Source organism: Nilaparvata lugens, chromosome 1 (assembly GCF_014356525.2).
Source record: "Nilaparvata lugens isolate BPH chromosome 1, ASM1435652v1, whole genome shotgun sequence".
Classification (NCBI taxonomy): domain Eukaryota; kingdom Metazoa; phylum Arthropoda; class Insecta; order Hemiptera; family Delphacidae; genus Nilaparvata; species Nilaparvata lugens.
Window position 1 is genome coordinate 53,061,887 of NC_052504.1, and position 21,277 is coordinate 53,083,163.

General features: G+C 32.8%; 2 protein-coding genes across 2 annotated transcripts in view; both read right to left on the bottom strand.

The window, feature by feature from the left end:
• Positions 1-2,819: 2,819 nt before the first annotated feature.
• On the bottom strand, positions 2,820-20,874 carry LOC111049345. The gene is made up of 8 exons (XM_039436475.1): positions 20,620-20,874; positions 18,578-18,744; positions 17,747-17,965; positions 15,021-15,322; positions 14,171-14,321; positions 13,270-13,478; positions 4,663-4,838; positions 2,820-3,398 (listed from the first exon to the last, which is right to left on the bottom strand). The coding sequence occupies exons 2-8, from the start codon at positions 18,683-18,685 to the stop codon at positions 2,881-2,883; spliced, it is 1,683 nt and encodes a 560-aa protein (XP_039292409.1). The 5' UTR covers positions 18,686-18,744; positions 20,620-20,874; the 3' UTR covers positions 2,820-2,880.
• The window catches only part of LOC111049349, a 106,833-nt gene continuing 105,624 nt past the window's right edge, over positions 20,069-21,277 (bottom strand). The window contains exon 11 of the transcript XR_005572278.1: positions 20,069-20,079. The gene's annotated coding sequence lies outside the window, so the exon portion shown is untranslated. The remainder of the gene's footprint in view (positions 20,080-21,277) is intronic.

A 21,277-nucleotide genomic window follows, 5' to 3' on the forward strand; every position in this document is an offset into this window, starting at 1 on the left:
TATCAAAAGTCTCATTTTACACCCTGGAATCGAATACTAAAGTACTACTTTTCCTCCCATGGGACTAAAAATAATTCCCAGCGGGAAAAGTGATCACTTTTACTCCCAAGGGAGTAAAAATAAACCCATAAGATTAACATGGGAAGAAGTCCGACAACGCCGCGATTGAAGAATGAGGAATGTGGCAACACTGTCGTGGTCGGTAGAGGAAAAGTAAAAGAGCTCTATTTCGATCTTTGGAATATTTTAGCTCTAGGAAATAAGTAGCTCTATTTCGATTGTTAGGTTATGTTCAACCGTTGGTGGATATGAAAAAGTACACACCTCTAACGTCATCGGCATCTCTACGAGAGCGTTCATCTAAAGGTACGTTTTCGTTTATGCGAACTTTTCCGCAGTCGACGACGGCAAGCATTGTTGACATTCATATTGTCCAAATTTCAAGTGTGCTAAAACAGCTGATTAAATAACTTTTTCATTATTTGTCTTTATTAATAAAGAAATAAACATTTTCAATAATATCAAAATATTGCCATTTAAAAGTATAAAAAAGTATAAGCTCAACCTGCTCCATTAAAACATAATTAACATAATCTTTTAAGTTATGTAGACAGATTGAAATCTACCCAATCTGAGATTCTCTCCCTGTCATGGTCGACGACGGCATTTACGCATAAACGAAAACCCACTTTAACAGAGACGACTGAGCGTGTCTGCACAGAAAACAAGATTGCAGGTTATGTTTTTTCTTGGTTACCTACTAAGATCTTCGAAATCCGCTACCGGTATTGTAGAAGTTATTTTCGTTTTTATAAAATGGAAAGTGAGAGTGATGAGGAGTTTGTTCTAACTCCGCCGAACATTCGACACGAAGCTGAAAATGTAACTGAAAATTTGCTTCCGGAAAAATCAAAGGAACTATACATCAAGCGATATGATTTATTCGTTGAATGGTGCAAGAAGAATTGTGGTGGAACAGTAAGAATTTCAGAAAACGTAATCCTTGTTTACCTCTCACAACAAGCACAGGTATGTAGCCCAAGTTATTTATGGACCATTTATTCAATGTTGAAAGCAACAATTATTGTGAAACACAACATAGACATCAGTAATTTTACGAAAGTGGGTGCTTTTCTGAAAAAGAAAAATGTAGGCTATCAACCTAAGAAGTCTAAAACATTCACCAAAGAGGAGGTAAATAAATTCCTGTTAAATGCTCCAGATGAACAATACTTATTGAAAAAAGTAGCCTTGATTTTGGTATTTGTGGAGCTTGCCGAATGGGTGAATTGTGCAATATGACTGTTAAAGTATACTAGTGTGTTAGTAGTGACTGTTTGTCATTGAGGACAAAGATTCAATTCTCATAGTTAATGTACCTGATTCTAAAACCAACAAGGGACGTGTTTTCACAGTGATCAATGGCACACAACGAGACATAGACTACTTATATTATTTCAGAAAGTATTTAAATTTAAGACCAAAGACAACAAAATCACCCCGGCTATTTTTAAGTTTTAAAAATGGGAGATGCTACAATCAAGCCATGGGGAAAAATTCCCTGGGAAAAATACCCATGAGTATTGCACAATACTTACAACTTCCCAATCCTAACTTGTATACTGGACACGCTCTAAGGCGGACTTCAGCTACTTTGCTGGTTAATGCTGGAGGAACAATGACCCAGCTTAAAAGACATGGCGGATGGAAGAGTACTACTGTCGTCGAAGGCTATATTGAAGAATCAATTGGAAATAAAATACAAACAGCAAACAGGATTTTGAACCAAACAACAAGCAACATTGATTTAAATCACACTTCATCTGGGCCTATGCCAGTGGCCACAACACACCAGCTTCAATCCAGTTCCAGCGATGTTGATGAAACTTCAACTAGGCCTATGCCAGTGGCTGCTACGCACCAGTTTCAATCCAGTTCCAGCGATGTTGATGAAACTTCAACTAGGCCTATGCCAGTGGCCACAACACACCAGCTTCAATCCAGTTCCAGCGATGTTGATCACACTTCAACTAGGCCTATGCCAGTGGCTGCAACGCACCAGTTTCAATCCAGTTCTGTTCTATCAACCCCGAACACGGTCTTTCAAAATTGTGATGGGTGCACAATAACAATAAACAATTACTATCAGAAGTAGGCTTTTACACTATCAACAATCATCTCTATCAACAATCATCATCTATACTATAAACTATAAACTATCTATATATAATAGTTAATACGCGACATGGAATTTTGTGACTCATAAGGAAACTATAAACTATCAACTATCAACTATCAACTAGCAACTATCAACAAATTATTATCAGAGGTGAGCTAAATTTTGTTTTTAAAAAAATAGTGTGAAAGCGTGAAGATGTAGTAAAATTATTCATGTTATAGGTATTGGTGTAGGTGGAGTAAAAATGTTGTGTGCATCACGGGACTAAAGTACTTATTCTCCCTCAGGGAAATTGTCGCCCTCGGCTACGCCATCGGGCGACAACAGTTTCCCTCAGGGAGAAAAAGTTGCACTTTAGTCCCTAGATGCACAAATAACTATTGTTATATCTCTATTAAATTCTATAGAACGGAATATTATGTAGGAGCTGCTTGAAAATCCGAATTGCTTAGTTTTCAAAGGCCGAGTATGTGAGATTCTATTGCAGGCCAGCTAAAATTCTAATGCTTTGGAATATTCATAGACTATCATTTAAAACATGTTCCAAACTTCCTTTCAAAGGTTACAATAACAAATATAAAAACTAATATAGAAAAATCTGATGATCCAAAGGAACACAAAAACATATAAATACAAATTCTTACCGGAGTAAAATGATTAGAACACTTTGTAGAGATCACAGCACAAATGGGAAGTTTGCTTCAACAGCCATCAACAACACTGAAGCCATAGCCACTGGCACTGAGCAGCTCAATGCAGCTAGACCACTGCTGTTGATTGGTGGCAGTAGGCGTGAGGGCGGGGGTGGGCGTGGCTGGTGCTCCTTGGAACACGGGCATCACTTGCGAGATGGGCGTCACCAGAAATGTTGTCTGCTGATTGGTCAGTTCTGATTTGCTTATTTCTGTTGACAGCACAGGAATTGCCATTTGGATGGCGATTGTGTTGTTGGAGATGGTGCAAGGTGATTGATGTGACGGCTGCGCCGCGATCGTCACTTGTTCTTCTTCGGCGAGTCTTGATGTTTGATTGTGCAAACAAGGCATTGCTATCAATGACGGCTGTTGCTGCTGCTGTTGTTGCTGCTGTTGCTGCTGCTGCTGCTGCTGCTGCTGCACTGGTTCAATAGGAATACAGCTGCTACCACTTGTGCCACTCGGTTCCTTTGGAGTTGCATTGCTCGATGAAGTATTATTGTTAGTACTTCGACAAGTCATTCCTGTAAGTTGAATTTAAGAGTTAATGGTAAAGAAAAATGAATCTAGAAGTATAAACTTATGAAAATTAACAATAAATAGGTATTTAATGGATTTAAATTATAGTTTTGCGATCTTTACTGCTACCATTGAGGATATCCAGTTTTTCTACAGCTCAATTTTGTTGATCTGGCTTAGATTTTATCATAGCACTGAATTTTTAAATATGATTCAGCGATTATATATTTTATTTTCTTATTCTGTAGTGATTTAGCATAAACTATTTTTGAAATATATGTATATATCAATCAATCAATCATTGTATTTAGTAAAATGCATTACAAAATTGGTCCCGCTAAACCTAAAAGATTTTACGGCAGGTGCCTACAAATAATAAAATACATAAATAGAATGATATGCTAACTTCATATAAAATGATTTGATACTAATACTCTATGATCAGCCTGATTACAATCATTTTGAGAATAAACTCTAGTTCCACTTTTTCACTTTCAAAAAAAATAACTTTAAATAATTTATATAATGGAACGTGGTCATCAGGATTAGAATAAGAGCAATACTGATATTTAGACTGGTTCTACTCCAGTTCCGGAGTTGGCATTCTACGATTCACTGTTCACCTCATTATCAACAATTACAATCCACACCAAGACCTCAGTCAAAATCAGATATGGAACTACATTTTTCCGAACGTCTATAATTAGGTAATTTTTCTAATATAATGTAACCAAACATAAATAAAATCAACATTGAGGGTAAACTCGAGCATATAAAGTAGTTCAAGAATCACAATATAAAAAGTATTGCTGAATTGAGAGTAATACAACTGTGCCTGATGAGAAGGCCAAAATTAATACAGAAATGAAACTTCTTGTCCCGCGAAAAGATTTATTTGCTTCTATTTAAGATTCAAACATTGCTCAGGCCTATATTCTATTGTTCCTAATCTGATAGTAAATTACCAAGAAGCATGTAAATATTAAAAATCATGTAAATATCTAATCGGTCCCATTGTTTCACATACATTTTCTCTTTGAGGTTGAATTTTTTCAAAAGATAAAAAGTTTTATCAACTCAGATAAAAACAAATAAATCTAATATTCATTCATATAATAGTAATTGAAGGCAGAGAAAAGCTTTATAGTCAGATTTATCTCAGGCAATTACTGTGACGGAGAATTACTTTGGCAATTCAAAGCAATTTCATCACGTTGTTATTTTTTCATATTTTAATATAATATTAAAAACATTGCATTATGTACGTACCAGGATCATATTTGCAATATCGAACAAACGGAAATTGTTCCTTCATAAAATGTCGAAAAGTGGAGTATCCCATTATTTTTTCTGCGTATGATGAACTTTGCATTGTTTCTTTGTATAAGTTATGAATGGTCTTTCTTGTTATATCAGGCGGGAACATTATCAGCGATTTGGGATGGCTGTAAAATGTATAATACAATTAGGGAGTATTCAACACAATCTAAGCACTCATCTCACTATTTCTTGGCACTTACGATCTGGAAATCTACGGTGTTGTTACTTTAAAATTTGTTTTGATCAGTATGTACCGAGTGGATGGAGAAAAGCAGAAAATTAACAAATATAGCAGCACTAAATTACTGAAGTCCCTACTTAAACATTGAAAGCTTCAACTAAAAAATGTTGGACAATTTCCAGACTATGAAAAATGAATACATAGTTCACAAACATTTTCTCTTTGAGGTAAAAATATTTTCAAAAGATAACATTTTTCCACTGAAATAATAACAAATAATATTCATTCATATAATAGTAATTCGACTAATAGAAGAATATTCCCTAATAGATAAGTCTATGAATAACGCACAAATGATATTTTAAAGCCAAGTATTAGATCATAAGGAAGCAGTGAACCTGAAGATCACAGACCAGCAGACTCTCCACTCGTCCATGCATCACAGATGTGCATCGACCGACCTGCTTACAATAATAACCCCTCATTATACGAGGAGGAAGCTACTACAAAATTCAGCTTTAATAGAAACACATTTTTATAACTTAGAGCTACAGCTTCTGAAATTTTGAGATTCAGGGCCGTTTGCACAGTAAAAGCTTAAACTGAATTGAATCAGCTAGTATATTAAACTAAAAATGAATCATAATTTGTTCATAACAATCGATACTTGATACGGATTTAATCCTGTTCAAAATAATTTTTTTTTCAAATTCGATAGCTTAGAAGGATGAGCTGTGGTACGAGAAGATCCGATCATTGTGTCAAATGTTAAGAGTGTTTGAAATTTTGATCCATGAGGTGTCCTTATAAGCGCCTCCCTACTAGGAAATCCTGGAATTAAGTGCATCTAACGGGCGATACTGATAGAACATAACCTCTTAAGGCTGTGCAAAGGCTAAAAACAAACTTTTTACTCGTGATATTTTTCAAAGTTTTTCGATTTATATATATATCATCAAGCTAATCATCAAAATGAAAAAAAAATCTCAGGAATATTTTTCCCCCGATCATTACTTTTTGAGATATGTGCGCCTGAAGTTTGAATTTTTGTCACAGAGCATTTCAAATTCGGTGAGAGATAAATCCTTGAGATTTAGATGATTTCTTCATGGTATTGAAGTAAAACAAAAATTTTCTGAAAATATCAATTTTTGAAAAAGTTATCCAATTTACCAAAAATAACTCAACTAAAAGTTATTTTTAGTAAATTGAATAACTATCTTAAAAATTGTTTTTTTTTCAGAAAATGTTTGTTTTACTAGATCAAAAATACTATGAAGAATCCATACTTTAAATCGCATGGATTTATCTCTTACTGAATTTGAAATGTTCTGTCGCAAAAATTTAAACTTTAGGCGCTCATATCTCAATAAATTTGTAAATTGGGGTACCTTAATTTTTTCGGAAAACAATACTTTCCTTACCTATGGTGACAGGGCAAGGAAAGTAAAAAGTAATGATCGAAAAAATGCTTTCCTGAGAAAACTTTTTCATTTTGATAGCTTAATGATATACAAATCAAAAAACTTTGAAAAATATCACGAGTAGAAAGTTTATTTTTAGCCTTTGCACAGCCTTAAAGACAATGTGATTAAAAATATTAATTTGGTACGGTTTTCTTGGTTTCTAATAACATAAGTTACTTGTTATGTGCGTTACTCTTTTTTCTTATCATGTCTGCCTCCATTTTCACCCATATAGTATTCTGATAAGTTCACAAACTCAATGAATAATACCGGATTTATTTTCTAACTTACATGCTAGTTTGTGCCCAATAAAGTTACTATATGGTAACAAATATGGTAATTAGCAAATTATTTAAAGCCTGGTAAATTGATTAATGATTTATTTGAGTTATTTGAGACCTTGTAAATTATTTGCCAGAAAATTAATAATTTATTTAAGTTGTTTTAAACCTGGTAAATTATTATAAACCTGGTAACAAGTATTTGAATAGCAACATAAATAATATATACATCTACATGGAATATATAAATAATCATATTGTATTAAAATAATAGCCAAACAATATTGATAATTGCGAAAGGTTTATAAATAATGTGTATCATTATACACGGGATAGTTTGTGTTCAATAAAGGTACGATACCTAGTAACAAAGGTTTAAATTGTAACATAAATAATATATACAGTACATCGACTCGGAATATATAAATAATTTTATTGCAATTTAAATAATAGTCAATTTAAAACATATTGATATTGCAAAATATTTATAAATATTATATTGATATGTACCATAATACGTAGGACAGATATGTCAGTTGAAACCATGGTTTTAATCTATTATTCAAGTTTTTGTTATCTTCTCATCGAAAACTTTGTACTGCGGTGTGTTTATGTGATTATAGTTATTTTGATGATCAATTATCTTTAATAATATTCTGAAAACTTTTGTCCTGGAATTGTTATTGTAATGTATTGATCTTACTGTTGATCAGTGAGTTATTCCGCTACAGCTAAACTGTGCTGAATATAAAACATGATTCATAATATTATAATTCACATTATAATAATTATGTATTGAAAGATGAATGATTCCTATAATATATAGTTTCTCTAGTATTAAAATTTATTGTTTTATTATTACAAGTCTCTGATATAGAATATTCTACACATAAAATGAGAATATTATGAAGAGCTACGCAAATGAATGCTCTTTCACAGTACCAGTACCATTCAATTTCTGGCTCTTAGTTTTCAACTGTAGAGAAACTGAACACATAAATAATTTCATTCTTATCTCAATTCCGTTCAACTTGCTGGCAGGTTGTTATCACTTTTGGCAGGTTGTTATTCTGTTTGAATCAATGATGCCTTGAATCTTATCTCTGAATAACTTCTGAATCTTATTGATTATGATGATCCTTTGAATTATTCCTAATTTTGTTTTAGTGTTGTTCGTTTATTTTTTCTAGCAAATCGATCTCATTCTAATGAGAAATTGTAGCCTATAAGTTTTCCTATATTTTCTATGAGTCTACTCTATGAGTCTTTCAGTCTTATACGGTCGGGCAAGAATTATATATATTTTTTATCTTCAATTCTTATTTTTCTTCTCAGTACTTTTTCTTTTATTTTTCCCCCTTCCCCCTTTCTCTTATTGCAAATAATTTTATGGATAGTGATTTTGAATGTATATATTTATCCTCAATTGAGGACTTTAATTTTCACTTTAAAAATAATGAGAGTATAACTTTTTTTCACATGAATATTAAAAGCAACAGTGGAAATTGATTAATGAATTGATTGGAAGAGGTACAAAGAAAAGCAAATTCAATTTGATTACTGAAAATGGGATTGTTAGTGAGGATTCAAAAGTGGCTGGTATGTTTAATGAATATTTTGTTTCCGCACCCAAGTCAGCTGTTCCTCCTCCTTTCCCTTCAATAGCTTTACATGACTATCACAATTCTTTCAGAGAGCCACGTTGTGAGAGATCCTTTTTCCTGCATCCAATTTCTCCTTTTGAGATAGAGAAAGTGATTTCATCCTTGAAAAAATCCAAGGCCCCAGGAATTGATGGATATTCCTCTGTCCTAGTTAAATGGATGAGCTCTTTCATTAGTCCAGTGTTAGCTTTTATTTTCAACTTGAGCATTTCTGAGGGCGCTTTTCCTAGCAAACTCAAAATTGCAAAAGTGATTCCAATTCCCAAAAAAGGTAACCGAAAATTGGTGGAGAACTATAGATCAATTTCACTTCTTTCTGTGTTTTCAATTATTTTTGAGAAGCTGATTAAAATTCGTCTATTGAACTTTTTAAATTCATCCAATTTTTTCTCTAGTAGTCAATATGGCTTTAGGGAGGGCTTGGGAACTGAGTTGGCTCTGAGGAAATTTGTCTCAGAAATATGTTCAAATATCAATAATAAAGAGATTAGAAGAGTATCAGGTTTGTTTCTGGACATTCGAAAAGCCTTTGATACTGTGGACCATTCTACACTTGTCAGAAAGTTGGAGGCATCTGGAGTTCGTGGTCTGCCACTTGCTTGGTTCCGTTCATATCTTACTGGGCGTTCCCAGGCTGTAAGCATTGGCTTGAGTTCCAGCCCGCTTCTGATGATCGACTGTGGAGTTCCACAAGGCTCTGTGTTGGGACCAATTTTATTCTTGGTTTACATCAACGACCTGTATCTGGGCCCCTTCAGAGGAAGTTTTACAGTGTTTGCTGATGACACGGCACTTTCTTATGGTGCATGTTCTGATGAGGATTTGTATGATCAGATGTCAAACGACCTGCACTTGATTTCCATGTGGTTCGGGTACAATAAATTAAGCCTGAATCTTGATAAAACCATTTATTTGAATTTTGGAATAGCCTCTTCTTTCTTGCTAACCCAACCTTTAAAGTTCCATCATGTGGGATGTACCAGTCGTGACTGTGACTGTGGTATCATCAATCAGTCAAAAAGTGTGAAGTATCTTGGCATTACTGTTGATGACAATTTGATGTGGAAAGGACAGATAGACAGCATGAAGAAGTACCTGCGTTGCTTACTGCATAGAATTTTCAGTTTGAAAAATATGTGTCCAACATTTGTTTTGAGAGATCTTTATTTTGCTCTTGCTCAATCTCGCCTTTCTTATGGGCTGGTCTGTTGGGGAAGTACTTATATAACTCACTTAAGGCCAGTAATGTCTCTGCAGAAGTCTCTAGTTAGAGCAATTGCTAATCAAGAGAATTTTGATTTTCTATCGTCATGCCAGGTTATGAAAATCATGCCTCTGAGGCACCTGTACGTCTTCAAGGTCCTGTCTGAATTCTATTGGTCTAGTGGAAATCAAGGGGCAACTTTGGGACATGAAACTGGATTAATGAGAACAAGGTTCACTGATAGGTTCCCAATCCCTAGACCCAATAGCACTTTCTTTCAAAAATCTTTTTGTTTTTTGCAAGGCAGGTTTTTCAATCATGTGCCACAGGATATAGTTTATGCTAATTATCCTCTTCCTGTTTTCAAGAGAAAAATAAAAAAGGTAATTTTTGCTCTCAATATCGATGTCATTGAAAGCTGGTATCATATTCAGAGATAAGATTATTCATTTATGTGAAAAATCCTTGATAAAATGTTTTAAAATTAGCATGTAAGTCATATTGAGTTATCATGCCTTTTAGTATGTATTCAGTGAGGTTCCCTGCTAATGTTCTACTGTTGTAGAAATTCAATAGGTCTAATCATTTTGAATATCCTCAAATTTTTCAATTTTAATTGTGTAGCTCCATCTCATTTTATACTTTTTTGTAGCCTATATAGTATATTTACAAAATGTTTCATCTTAGCCTAGTATAATTAGTTATGCTCTCGTTTCATATATTATTTGCTTCTTATATTCTTTTTATTTATTTTTTTTTGTCAATATTATAATATTCATTATATTGTGTTGATATGATACTCCTGTGCGCGGACGGAAAATTTATTTTCTTTGCGCTCAGTAAATTTGCCATAATTATTATGATTTAGTTTTAAATTTTTATTGTATTATTGTTTCATTTACAATCAATATTGTGTTTCCAACAGTATGTCTGTATTTGTTTTTATGGCAAATAAAGTCTATTCTTATTCTTATTCTTCTATTCGATACTGATAGAACATAACCTCTTAAGGCTGTGCAAAGGCTAAAAACAAGCTTTTTACTCGTGATATTTTTCAAAGTTTTTCGATTTATCGAAATATATCATCAAGCTAATCATCAAAATGAAAAAAATTCTCAGGAATTTTTTTCCCCCGATCATTACTTTTTGAGATATGTGCGCCTGAAGTTTGAATTTTTGTCACAGAGCATTTCAAATTCGGTGAGAGATAAATCCTTGAGATTTAGATGATTTCTTCATGGTATTGAAGTAAAACAAAAATTTTCTGAAAATATCAATTTTTGAAAAAGTTATCCAATTTACCAAAAATAACTCAACTAAAAGTTATTTTTAGTAAATTGAATAACTATATTAAAAATTGTTTTTTTTTCAGAAAATGTTTGTTTTACTAGATCAAAAATACTATGAAGAATCCATACTTTAAATCGCATGGATTTATCTCTTACTGAATTTGAAATGTTCTGTCGCAAAAATTTAAACTTTAGGCGCTCATATCTCAATAAATTTGTAAATTGGGGTACCTTAATTTTTTCGGAAAACAATACTTTCCTTACCTATGGTGACAGGGCAAGGAAAGTAAAAAGTAATGATCGGAAAAAATGCTTTCCTGAGAAAACTTTTTCATTTTGATAGCTTAATGATATACAAATCAAAAAACTTTGAAAAATATCACGAGTAGAAAGTTTATTTTTAGCCTTTGCACAGCCTTAATGACAATGTGATTAAAAATATTGATGTGATCGGTTGGGAGGGCCTTGAAAGTTATTAAAATAGAAAAATTGTATTTAGGCTGTAGGACATGATTTTCTATTGTCGCTAGTACGTACTCCCCTCCCCACTATAATAAATTTTAAAAATTCTGAGGAATCTTCTTCACTGAAATCTTCATTGTACTTTCACATGAAATGTGATTTTTTATCATTACTCCAAGTTGTATGAGTTGTATAGAGTAAAAGTAGTGACATTCCAGAATTTTCAAAAATACCTTGAAAAATAACCCTTTTTGGAAAATTTGTATCTCAAAAACCAGAAATCGTAGAATCTTGCGCGACCACTCAATCTATTGAAAATTTTCTTTTCTTTGAATTTGTAGAGAATGATTTTTTTCGAAAACCTCGGAGTTATAAAATAGAAAATTGAAAAAACCCTCTGGCTTTGAAAGAAAAATTCTTTCGGGGCTGTTTCCTGGAAAACGACCATTTGACTGGACTTAAGCTGGGTTTACACCAAAGTTATTAACAAAATGTTAATAAATTAATCCTTATGGATTCTATTAGATTGAATATAACTTATCATGCACATAATGATCATATGTGTTTGTCAAGTTCCTTTCAATGTAATAGAATCTATGAGGATTGAGTTATTAACATTTTGTTAATAACTTTGGTGTAAACGCGGCTTAGTCTTCTAAATTTCATATTTCAACTTATTATTATTTTTCTCTTGATTGTATTTATTTTTTCATGTAATATTATTTTATTGTTCACTCATGATTGAACTAAGTAGCCTAATTAATTTTCTTGTATGAATTTTGTAAATATCAGTTTTATATTTTTCCTAACAGGCTTTTAATATGTTCATGTTTTACATAAATAATGAATCCACATGTATTAGCCTTAGATAACCTACATGATGATTGACCTAACCCATTTTATGATGACAGACAAGGCTAAACAAGAAAAATCCTTCTTTTTCTTACCTAAGCTAATCACTATGTTATTTAATTTCAAGAATAAGTGCAACTCCGGTAAGATCTTCATTATTCTAAATTTTAATTATTCTTCTTCAAAATTATGTTTGGTGATTAATTCGCGACTTCTAACTTACTATGGACACTTGAAAAATTTAATAGGCTACCGGGTTTATCATTATGCATTATTTTGTATTCTAAATATTTATAGTTTTTGTAAATTTAAATTGAGAATAGATTTCTTTCTGGTGACTATTCATGGAGATCTTTCAATTTATTTTCCTCAACTTTCTTCCAATGCATGTTGCAATCAATGCTATCTTGATGATTCGTTGCAACCTGGCACCTAGTGCTGCTGTTCCATGTAGCATTTATTGGCAAAACCAATATATGCTCTACAATGATATAGTTTCATTGTTTTCATAAAGTTTAAAGGGAGGGAAAATGTTTCGTTTTCCGTTTTCGGAAAACGACTGAATAGCAGGCCTTTGGTTCTTTAAATTATGGTTCTCCACTCACTGATTCTAAATTTTTAAATTGGTTCGCAGTTATAGCAGTTAAAGAAGAATAAGGTGTGAATTGTATTCTAATGAACCTTAAATTCGATGTTTGAGATGTCGCAACATATATCTGGGATCACAATAAAAAACTATTGAACTTGATTTGATTGAATCCAATGTGTCGTGGCATAGCCTACATTAACTTTTTCGTAGGGCTACTACTGTATTGAAATAACATAAAAATCATTCAGTACCCTTTAATATTTTAATTATACATAACATATTATCACTCAAGAGTTAGTTATAAGTGCTATTTTCATGGAAAATGCTTCTTCATAAATTGAACGGGTCGAAACATGTAAGGCATTAGTAAAATATAGAAGGTAACCATAGAATGGTAAATATAGAAGGATGATTCAAATTTTATTTCCAATTCGTTACATATATTATGAGCAATGCTTAAAGAAATGAGCAATGAGCAATCGTAGAATCAGATTTGTGGTGAATTTATGTGAATAAGATACAGTATTTCACGTTGAAAATAATCGAAAGAAATTGTTCATTTACTAACCTAGTACCCCCAACACCATTTGATTCGATGAAGTCTTTTAAGAATTCAGTCGCCCTTCGATAAGTATGCAATGGAAATACGTTGTGAGGTTTCTTGCCGTGATTGCCATGGACCCTGGGAGTAACACCATGCGTCATCACATGCTTGCGAATCCTCTTCAATTGATACAAAGTGCAATTCTCCAGATAGAGAAACGCAGCCAGACATACCTACAGAATATTGAAGACATTTTCAATCACTAGGTATAGAGGTTTTGAAAACAATTCAAAATGATTTGTGAAATTTAGGAATCAAACGTTTGAATGAATTCAAATGGAATTTTAAGTAAAGGTAGTTAGTTGTAGTATGATATTGGTTGAATATTAATTCATTTTTACATTGAATTGTACATAATGATGTGGGAAGTAACAACAGGCTCATTAGCCCAAATATTGATAGGAATAGGTCCAAGAAGTAGGTTGATAAGAAAAGTTCCAAAAAGTAGATTGTCTTCCTTCACTTCATGAATTATATTAAAAAATACACGAACCAAGAATGGTGAATTATGTATTGCCAATATAATATACATATTCCTACAAGAAGACCTATTATAAAAATGTTATAATATATTATTTGCATAAACTTTTGCTATCCAGTTACTATAATGCATATTTGTTTTATTTCATAAAAATTAAGATCTATAATGAGATTGACATTTAATGGTATTGATAGATTCAATGATTAACTAATAAATACCTAATGTTTCAACCACGATTAACAAATAAATAATGATATATCTTTATTTATTCCAACAAACTATCAGTTGTTATAAATGGCATTTCTAGATGTGAGGTGGTAACTTGCTAGTTTTAGATCAAATTGATTCGCTTAACAATGCTTTCAAATTTAGCTGAATACAGACCCGTCGTCCCTGGTAAACGTATTGTGCTCTCAGCCTCCGACGAATGCGCTGCTTGGCTGTGACACCGGGATCAGCCATACAGGCCATCGTAAGTCCCATCAAATACATATCATGCTCTTCTTTCGTCAATTCGGCTATGTTCAAACGGTGCCTATTCAATTAAGGAGAAAAATTGCAAATAAAACAAAATGATTACCTCATCCTTATTTAATCCTAAAATACTAACAGAAATCAAGGAATTGGAACATAACGTACGGAATAACTGATTGAAAGCAGCATCAACAGTATCACACAGACTTTAAACAAATAGATAACAGTGTCAAGCGGCAAGTGTTGGTTTCAGTTATGCAAACAAATATTACCGCTGGAAAATCTCAAGAACGTCCAACCGACAATGCCGATCCATGCCGTCGGCATAATGATAATGCGAAAGAAAGTCAATCACCGAATCTATTCAGAAGACATTTTTATCGAATCCAATCATAGAATATACAACACTTTATTTAAGGGATGTGGATAGATTTCGAAATTCTACTTTATTGGATTGATGGTCAATACACGTCGGAGGTTAAATTGATAGAGGTTGAAGATGAAATATCTTCGAAATAGGAACTCAATTTATTCTCAGACCAGATATGCTCACAACAATAATTGTGAGTGGAACAATAGAAATATGTTGTACGATATGAGTTTCTATGTAATATCATTCCGAGATTAAAAATCTTGAGATATATGAAATATGTTAAGTAGTTAAAGGTACTAACATAAAACTAAAAGATGCAGATCTTTTTCAACATAATTACATAAGAATTGGGATACTAATTTGGAATCTAATAAGTTGATTGCTTACTTGTAAACATTCTCTGCGCTGAGCCCTTCAAAACAACATTCGTCACTACAATCGCATCCCATTTCAAATCGCTTCTGAACAGCATCAGCGCTGCCCTCAATTCTTTCCGATTCTCTTTCTTCTTTTAAGCCAACTGATTCTCGTTCTTTTTTGTCTGGCTTTTCTCTGCGTAAATTTAAGAACTTTTTACGAACAAGATTTTTAGTAGAAGTAGTTCGTGGTGTTATACTGTCACGCTTCTTCCCATTAACATCACCACGAGACTCTGTTTTTTCACAATTTTTCTTATTAAGACAAGGAACCTGTGAATTGATAGGATCACATAACATTGTTGTATAATGTGGTTTGAACAATAAAACCTTATTAAAGGAAACTTGATGGTTACAATACATTTGAATTTAGTTGTAGATGACAAAATGCTTTTGAGAGTATCAGTTATTTCATCTAGTTATAGTAATAATAATGCTCTACTACGATACATCATTTCATATGAGTTGAGAGTGTGGATGAAGGTACAATATCAGAATTGAAGGTGAAGGTATCTTGATGTTCAATCTAACGACAATTTGATATTTTATAGCATCATTTCCTCAGTTTTATTGTAAGTAATATTGTGCAATAATCTTCATCTGCTTCTTCCAACATAAGTTTCTATTTAATAAAGACTTTGAGGCATAACTTAAAAAACCTCAAAATTAGTCAGGAAACTCTGAAAAATATTATATGATGTCTTCTCAATATCGATACACGCTTAGAAATAGAATGATGAATTTTGATTTATTAACTCTCATGATAGTTTGATTTCAGCTTAGTCAACCTAAGCGTTAATAACTGTTTCAAAGTGGAAAATTATCTATTGATTAATGACTCGACTTGAAGAGATCTTTAATATTACTTTTCTACAACACTGCTCGTAGAATACTTCTTTTCGACCCACTTGGATGTAATGAGCTGGTTTACGTGCGTCATATGGAGGCCGAAAATGATTGTTTTCTGACCAGGCCGGTAAAATAACCTTGAAGTCAGCTGATTCTGATTTGATGTGAACGTGTTCACAAAATAGTTTATGTAACGGAATCAATTTATGCTTCTAGAATTTAATAAAGTATTTTGCAATAAGATACTATCATTTTATTTGGATGAATGAAATACAAATAAGATATTATAAACTATTTAAATTAAATTTTCAGAGTTGAATAGAATTTAACCTCTAACCTCATAGTATTGCGTTTATCACGAATCCTAGTGGATATTTTTGGAACTACTTGGGCAATATTCTAGGTGCTGAACGTTTTTACAAATAGTTTATGAAACGGAATCAGTTTATGCTTCTAAAATTGAATAAAGTATTCTGCAATAAGATACTATCATTTTATTTGGATGAATGAAATACAGATACAGTTATTTGTATATCTAGAGTGAAAAGTACTGTTTTTTCTCCCTGAGGGAAAAGTTTGAAGCCCGAGGCGAAGCCAAGGGCAATAACTTTCCTGAGGGAGAAAAAACATTTTTCACTCGTGATGTACACATTTTTCCTCCACCTACATATTTATAAAAACTGCAAATAAAATAATTTTTATTATTCAAGAATCAAAAGTTTTATAATAATATCATCTTATTGTCATTTGAAAGAATATAAAAGTATAAACTCAACCTCCCACATTAAAACATAATTGTACCTACATAATCTTTTAGGTTATTTAGACAAATCAGAATAAAAAATATAAATTTCCTGATATTCAAATTACCTCAGATTTGCTAGATGACCTTCCAGTTTTGCTTTCGGAAGTGTCTAATAAACAATTATTCTCATTATAAATTGTTTTATTTTTCTGTGTGGCGAAAAATAGCGTTTGCACCACGGGCAAAAATGTATTTCCGGCTCTCAATCATTTCTAGTCCTCGGCCAACGGCCTTGGACTTGAAAACCGATTTCGAGCCGGAAAAGTCTCATTTTCGGCCCTAGGTGTGAAATATACTATTACGTACTGAAAACACATCGAAAAATAGCTGATTAGGTAGGGAACTGATCATCTATTTTATGCTTGCTACGCATGCGCAGTTTGTTAACTTTTCGCTTGCTATGCATGGGCAGTAGGCAGCACGCACGGTATTTCAGGATTGCCAAAGTTACAAAATTGATCATAACATCAGCAATAGTGACTATTACAGCATTTTTTGAGATTAATATCAATCATTTGATGATAAAAATTCAAAGACTAATTTTAGTAATCACATTTTTATTCAATTTTCTCATAATAATCTCAGCATTCATTAAAATTGATGTCATTAATCTAGAAGAAGAATAATTGATCTGTGATCAGCTGATTGTTAACTGGTTCAAATCATCAATGCAGTCCTCCATGATGGCGGTGATCGATCAGGTTTTTAGGCGAGTCAATCATACTAAGGCCCGGTTGCACAACAGCCGGTTAAATTTTAACCGTGATTAATTTCATGAGAACCAATCAGAGAAGGCCTTCTTGATAAGACGGCTTCTCTGATTGACTCTCGTGGAATTAATGACGATTAAAATTTAACCGGCTGTTGTGCAACCGACACTAACTGTTCTTTTGCATTGTAGTTCAGTATTGCAGTTGTAGAAAAGAAATTGTATCTAATTCGAGTGTAAAACTATTTACTGCTTTCGCAAAGCTGTTTTGCTGAAGCAATAAAGTCGCGTTTCACGCTCTTAATACATAATTAGATAAACTGATGGTACATACAAAAACCTGTTGATCTTTGCGTGCCTGTGACTTGGATGATTCATTTTTCTGCACATTATTCCAGTCATATCCTTGATTAACTGGATGACTAGATTGTTGGATATGAAGAGGATTAATTGTGGTGGTGTCCTTTGTCAACAAACTATCATTGCAAGCTCCGAGCCACTGCTCGTCATCTTCACTCGAATCATTGCTCTCATCGCTACAGTTCTCGAGCACCTACATTACATCGACAAAATACCATCAGCTTATTCACTCAGTTCTAAAAATTAGAGGCAATAATTTCAATAGATTTCACTGTACAATTATTATCAACTCCAACAATTGGTAGGAATATTCAGTACACAAACTGGGAGGAAATTCAATACATTGCAATTCAGTTGTTGCAGTATTGTATTCAACGTAATTGAAATAAATAATCCTTTATTTAACTGAAACCCACAGCTATTGATTCTGTTACCCTACCCTACTGATATTAGCACTGGCGAAGTATTCGTTCTGTTAAGATATAAGTATGGATTAGTTAGACTATAAAAAAATTAAGAAAAATTTTGTTTCGTCTAAGTAGATTGATAAAAATAAAATTATTACTGAAAACCTCGAGACATCATTCAATGTCGATTTGAAGTTGCAGAACTCATTCAGTGGAAAAAACCGGTAGGTTATATAAAATTAAAATTTGTACCACATTATGTTTCGCAAAAGGAAAATACAGTAAAAATTAAAGAAATAAAACTAATTGAACTGAAAACATATTAAATATACTGAAATTAATTATTCGCTAGTGTTCATCATTCTCTACAAAGTTATGATGGCGGCACAGTTTCCTACCTGTTGTACTTCATTGTTCAAACGTGCACTAGGCTTTTCCAATCGTTCAATGGAAAGCAGAGAGTGCAACACCTCACTCGCCTCTCTCTCCGCGTCACCAATATCCATCCCTTGCTGTTGCTAGGTCTGTACCTCTCAATTTTATACAACACTATAATTTAAATCTCCTGAAATTGAAACGACTCAGATAATAAATAGAATATTGTTGATTTATAATAATAGAACATTTTTCAGTTTTATGTAGCTGTTTCGAAGTGGCATGGTTATAAGGATACTGTATATAATTTCGTAAAAACAAAAATGCTAAGCACTCACCAATTAAGATGAATTAAGTTGGAAAGGCGTTGAATTAAGATAGTCTATCCCAAAAGACTGAAACTATAATATAGGCAATATGTATGTCTTGTCCTGCACAAAAACTAGAATGTAGCATTTCCTTTCTTTAATGTTCAGTTGCATCAAAAGTATTTCGCAAGCAAGTCCTTCAGCTAAATTTATAATAAATTATCATTCGATTTCCGACCTATAGTGAGATTAACGTCATAAAGGGAGCACCAGATTTACATTGGTTTGCTATCCTCTAGAACTCATAGGCTAACAGATTACTGTATATACTTTAATTTTTGAAAATATATATTAAGCTGATTTTCAATAGACAAAGCCGATAACTCTATCCTTCTTCAACTCCGCACTCTTATCAAAATAGACAAAGCCGATAACTCTATCCTTCTTTAACTCCGCACTCTTACCAAAGCTACGAATAAATATAATGAACTACAGTACGGTACCAGAATATTCAATCTTAATAGTTGAAATTTATTATTTAATCATGAAATAATATTCTTAATTTTTTATGAAAACTGTAATTGAGTTAGGCCTATTATTGGTCATTAATTATTATAATAATCAACCGGGTTGACTTGAATCACAGATTTACAGAGGGCGGCGGAAAAGGAAACTTGGCATCTACCGTACGCCATCCAATCATTTTTACTGACTATAAATGAATCTCAATATAGCATGTGTGTTTTATGTCATTCATATATGATTGTAAACGTGTGTGCTGTGTGGTAGCTTCAACGGTGGAAGGTGAATTTGCCTTCAAGAAAATATTTAATACAAATTTTCCGGGTAACCACTGAAGGCACTGAAGCAGTAGGCTATTGTATGATGCACATATTATTCAGATCGCTTCTTGATCCAAGTCTTATCTAGTTAAGGAATATCGACTCCAAAGTCAGCAGTCAATTCTAAGTGAAGTATAGTTTCAGAGCATGTCAACTACCAAGTTCTATAAACTGATAAAGTCTATCATTACAGTCAACGAATTATAGCCTAGAAGGGAAAGTTTGGAATACAATATTTTTGACCCGGCAGTTTTTTTTTAGGGTGGTAAGGAGGTGAACATATCAAAAGCCCCCACCTCTACAACTTGTGCTAGGGGGTGGAGAGGTTCAATGGCACCACTTTTTGGTTTAATAGTACAAATCTAAACTATGCATCTTACGGACATGACTAAGTTTATCCTATATAAAATTGAAGCTTACACAATTTCTTGCTATAAATCCTTTACTTCACTTTATTCAACTTGTATTATTTTAATATGTTTCATGTTTTTCTTTCATATATGTTCTACTAGTACCGTAGCAGCTTCAATGTGGATGGTAAAATTTAAATTTTGAACCTGAATCTAACAATAACAGTAAATTTGGCCTAGACCTATATATTCAAGTATTGGGTCGAAGTATAGGTAGGCCTAAGTTGAATAAGTGTGTTTTAATCTGACTGATGAATTGAATCTTATTGATCCGGTCAAAATAAATGTTAAGTACTTGTTTCTTCTTATATCAATTTAGAGGTTATTATACTTTATTTAGGCCGGCTATATTATCATATCATAAATAGCTAGAGACATAAAAATATTGTTGATTCAAGTTATACAAAAATAAAATACAATATTATTGTAATCATTTACGTATGTAAAGTGTAAAAATATAGTAAACAACACAATAATTGTGCGACTCTAAACTCATGATACTTACAGAAACCTAGCGAAATTCAGCTTTATGGCTTGGGCTGTTTGTGTGATTGCCCTTTCCAAACATGAATCTGTATAGTTCATTGGCTAATATATCATACAATTAATCTTTGAACATGATAGATATTGAGTTGATTATCATAGTCAATGAAAAGCCGAATTTTTGAACAATAGTTTTAGAATATAACGATGAAAATAGAATCACAGAATCAACTCTTGAGCTTTACACAACATGGCGCACCGCAATCCTCATACGAATTTTGTCATGCATTCTACTGCAAATGACCGACTGCGCATGTCCTTGCGTCGCTCAATAGAAATGCTTCTCACTCAAGGCGCGTCGTTTGAATGCTTTTTCTATGAAAAGATTCGTTAAAAATTGAACGGTTTATAAAAGTTCGTAAGTGAATTAGATTACTGATAAAGATTCTATTCTTATACGTCGAAGTTCTAATGATTTGGTTCTAGAAAAAAATTACAAAGTGGATTTCAATTTTATAAATACTAAAGACTAACGATTCCTAACTTAGGGTACTGTAAACGTAAAAGTAAATTAGACTAAAGTGAGGTTCACGTTATGATGGCAGTGATAAAAGATAGGGGAAAAACGTTGCCAAGTCTCTCTTAAATTGACTCCATTTTGCCACTGATTGTACACAGCT

Bases quoted from the DNA above. Each gene is read 5' to 3' on its own strand.
- LOC111049345 (XM_039436475.1), bottom strand. From the start codon at position 18,685: ATGGATATTGGTGACGCGGAGAGAGAGGCGAGTGAGGTGTTGCACTCT. The intron at 17,966-18,577 runs GTAGGAAACTGT...GATGTAATGTAG, and splicing joins TGAACAATGAAGTACAACAG to GTGCTCGAGAACTGTAGCGA. The intron at 13,479-14,170 runs GTCTGTATTCAG...AATATTCTGTAG, and splicing joins ACGTTTACCAGGGACGACGG to GTATGTCTGGCTGCGTTTCT.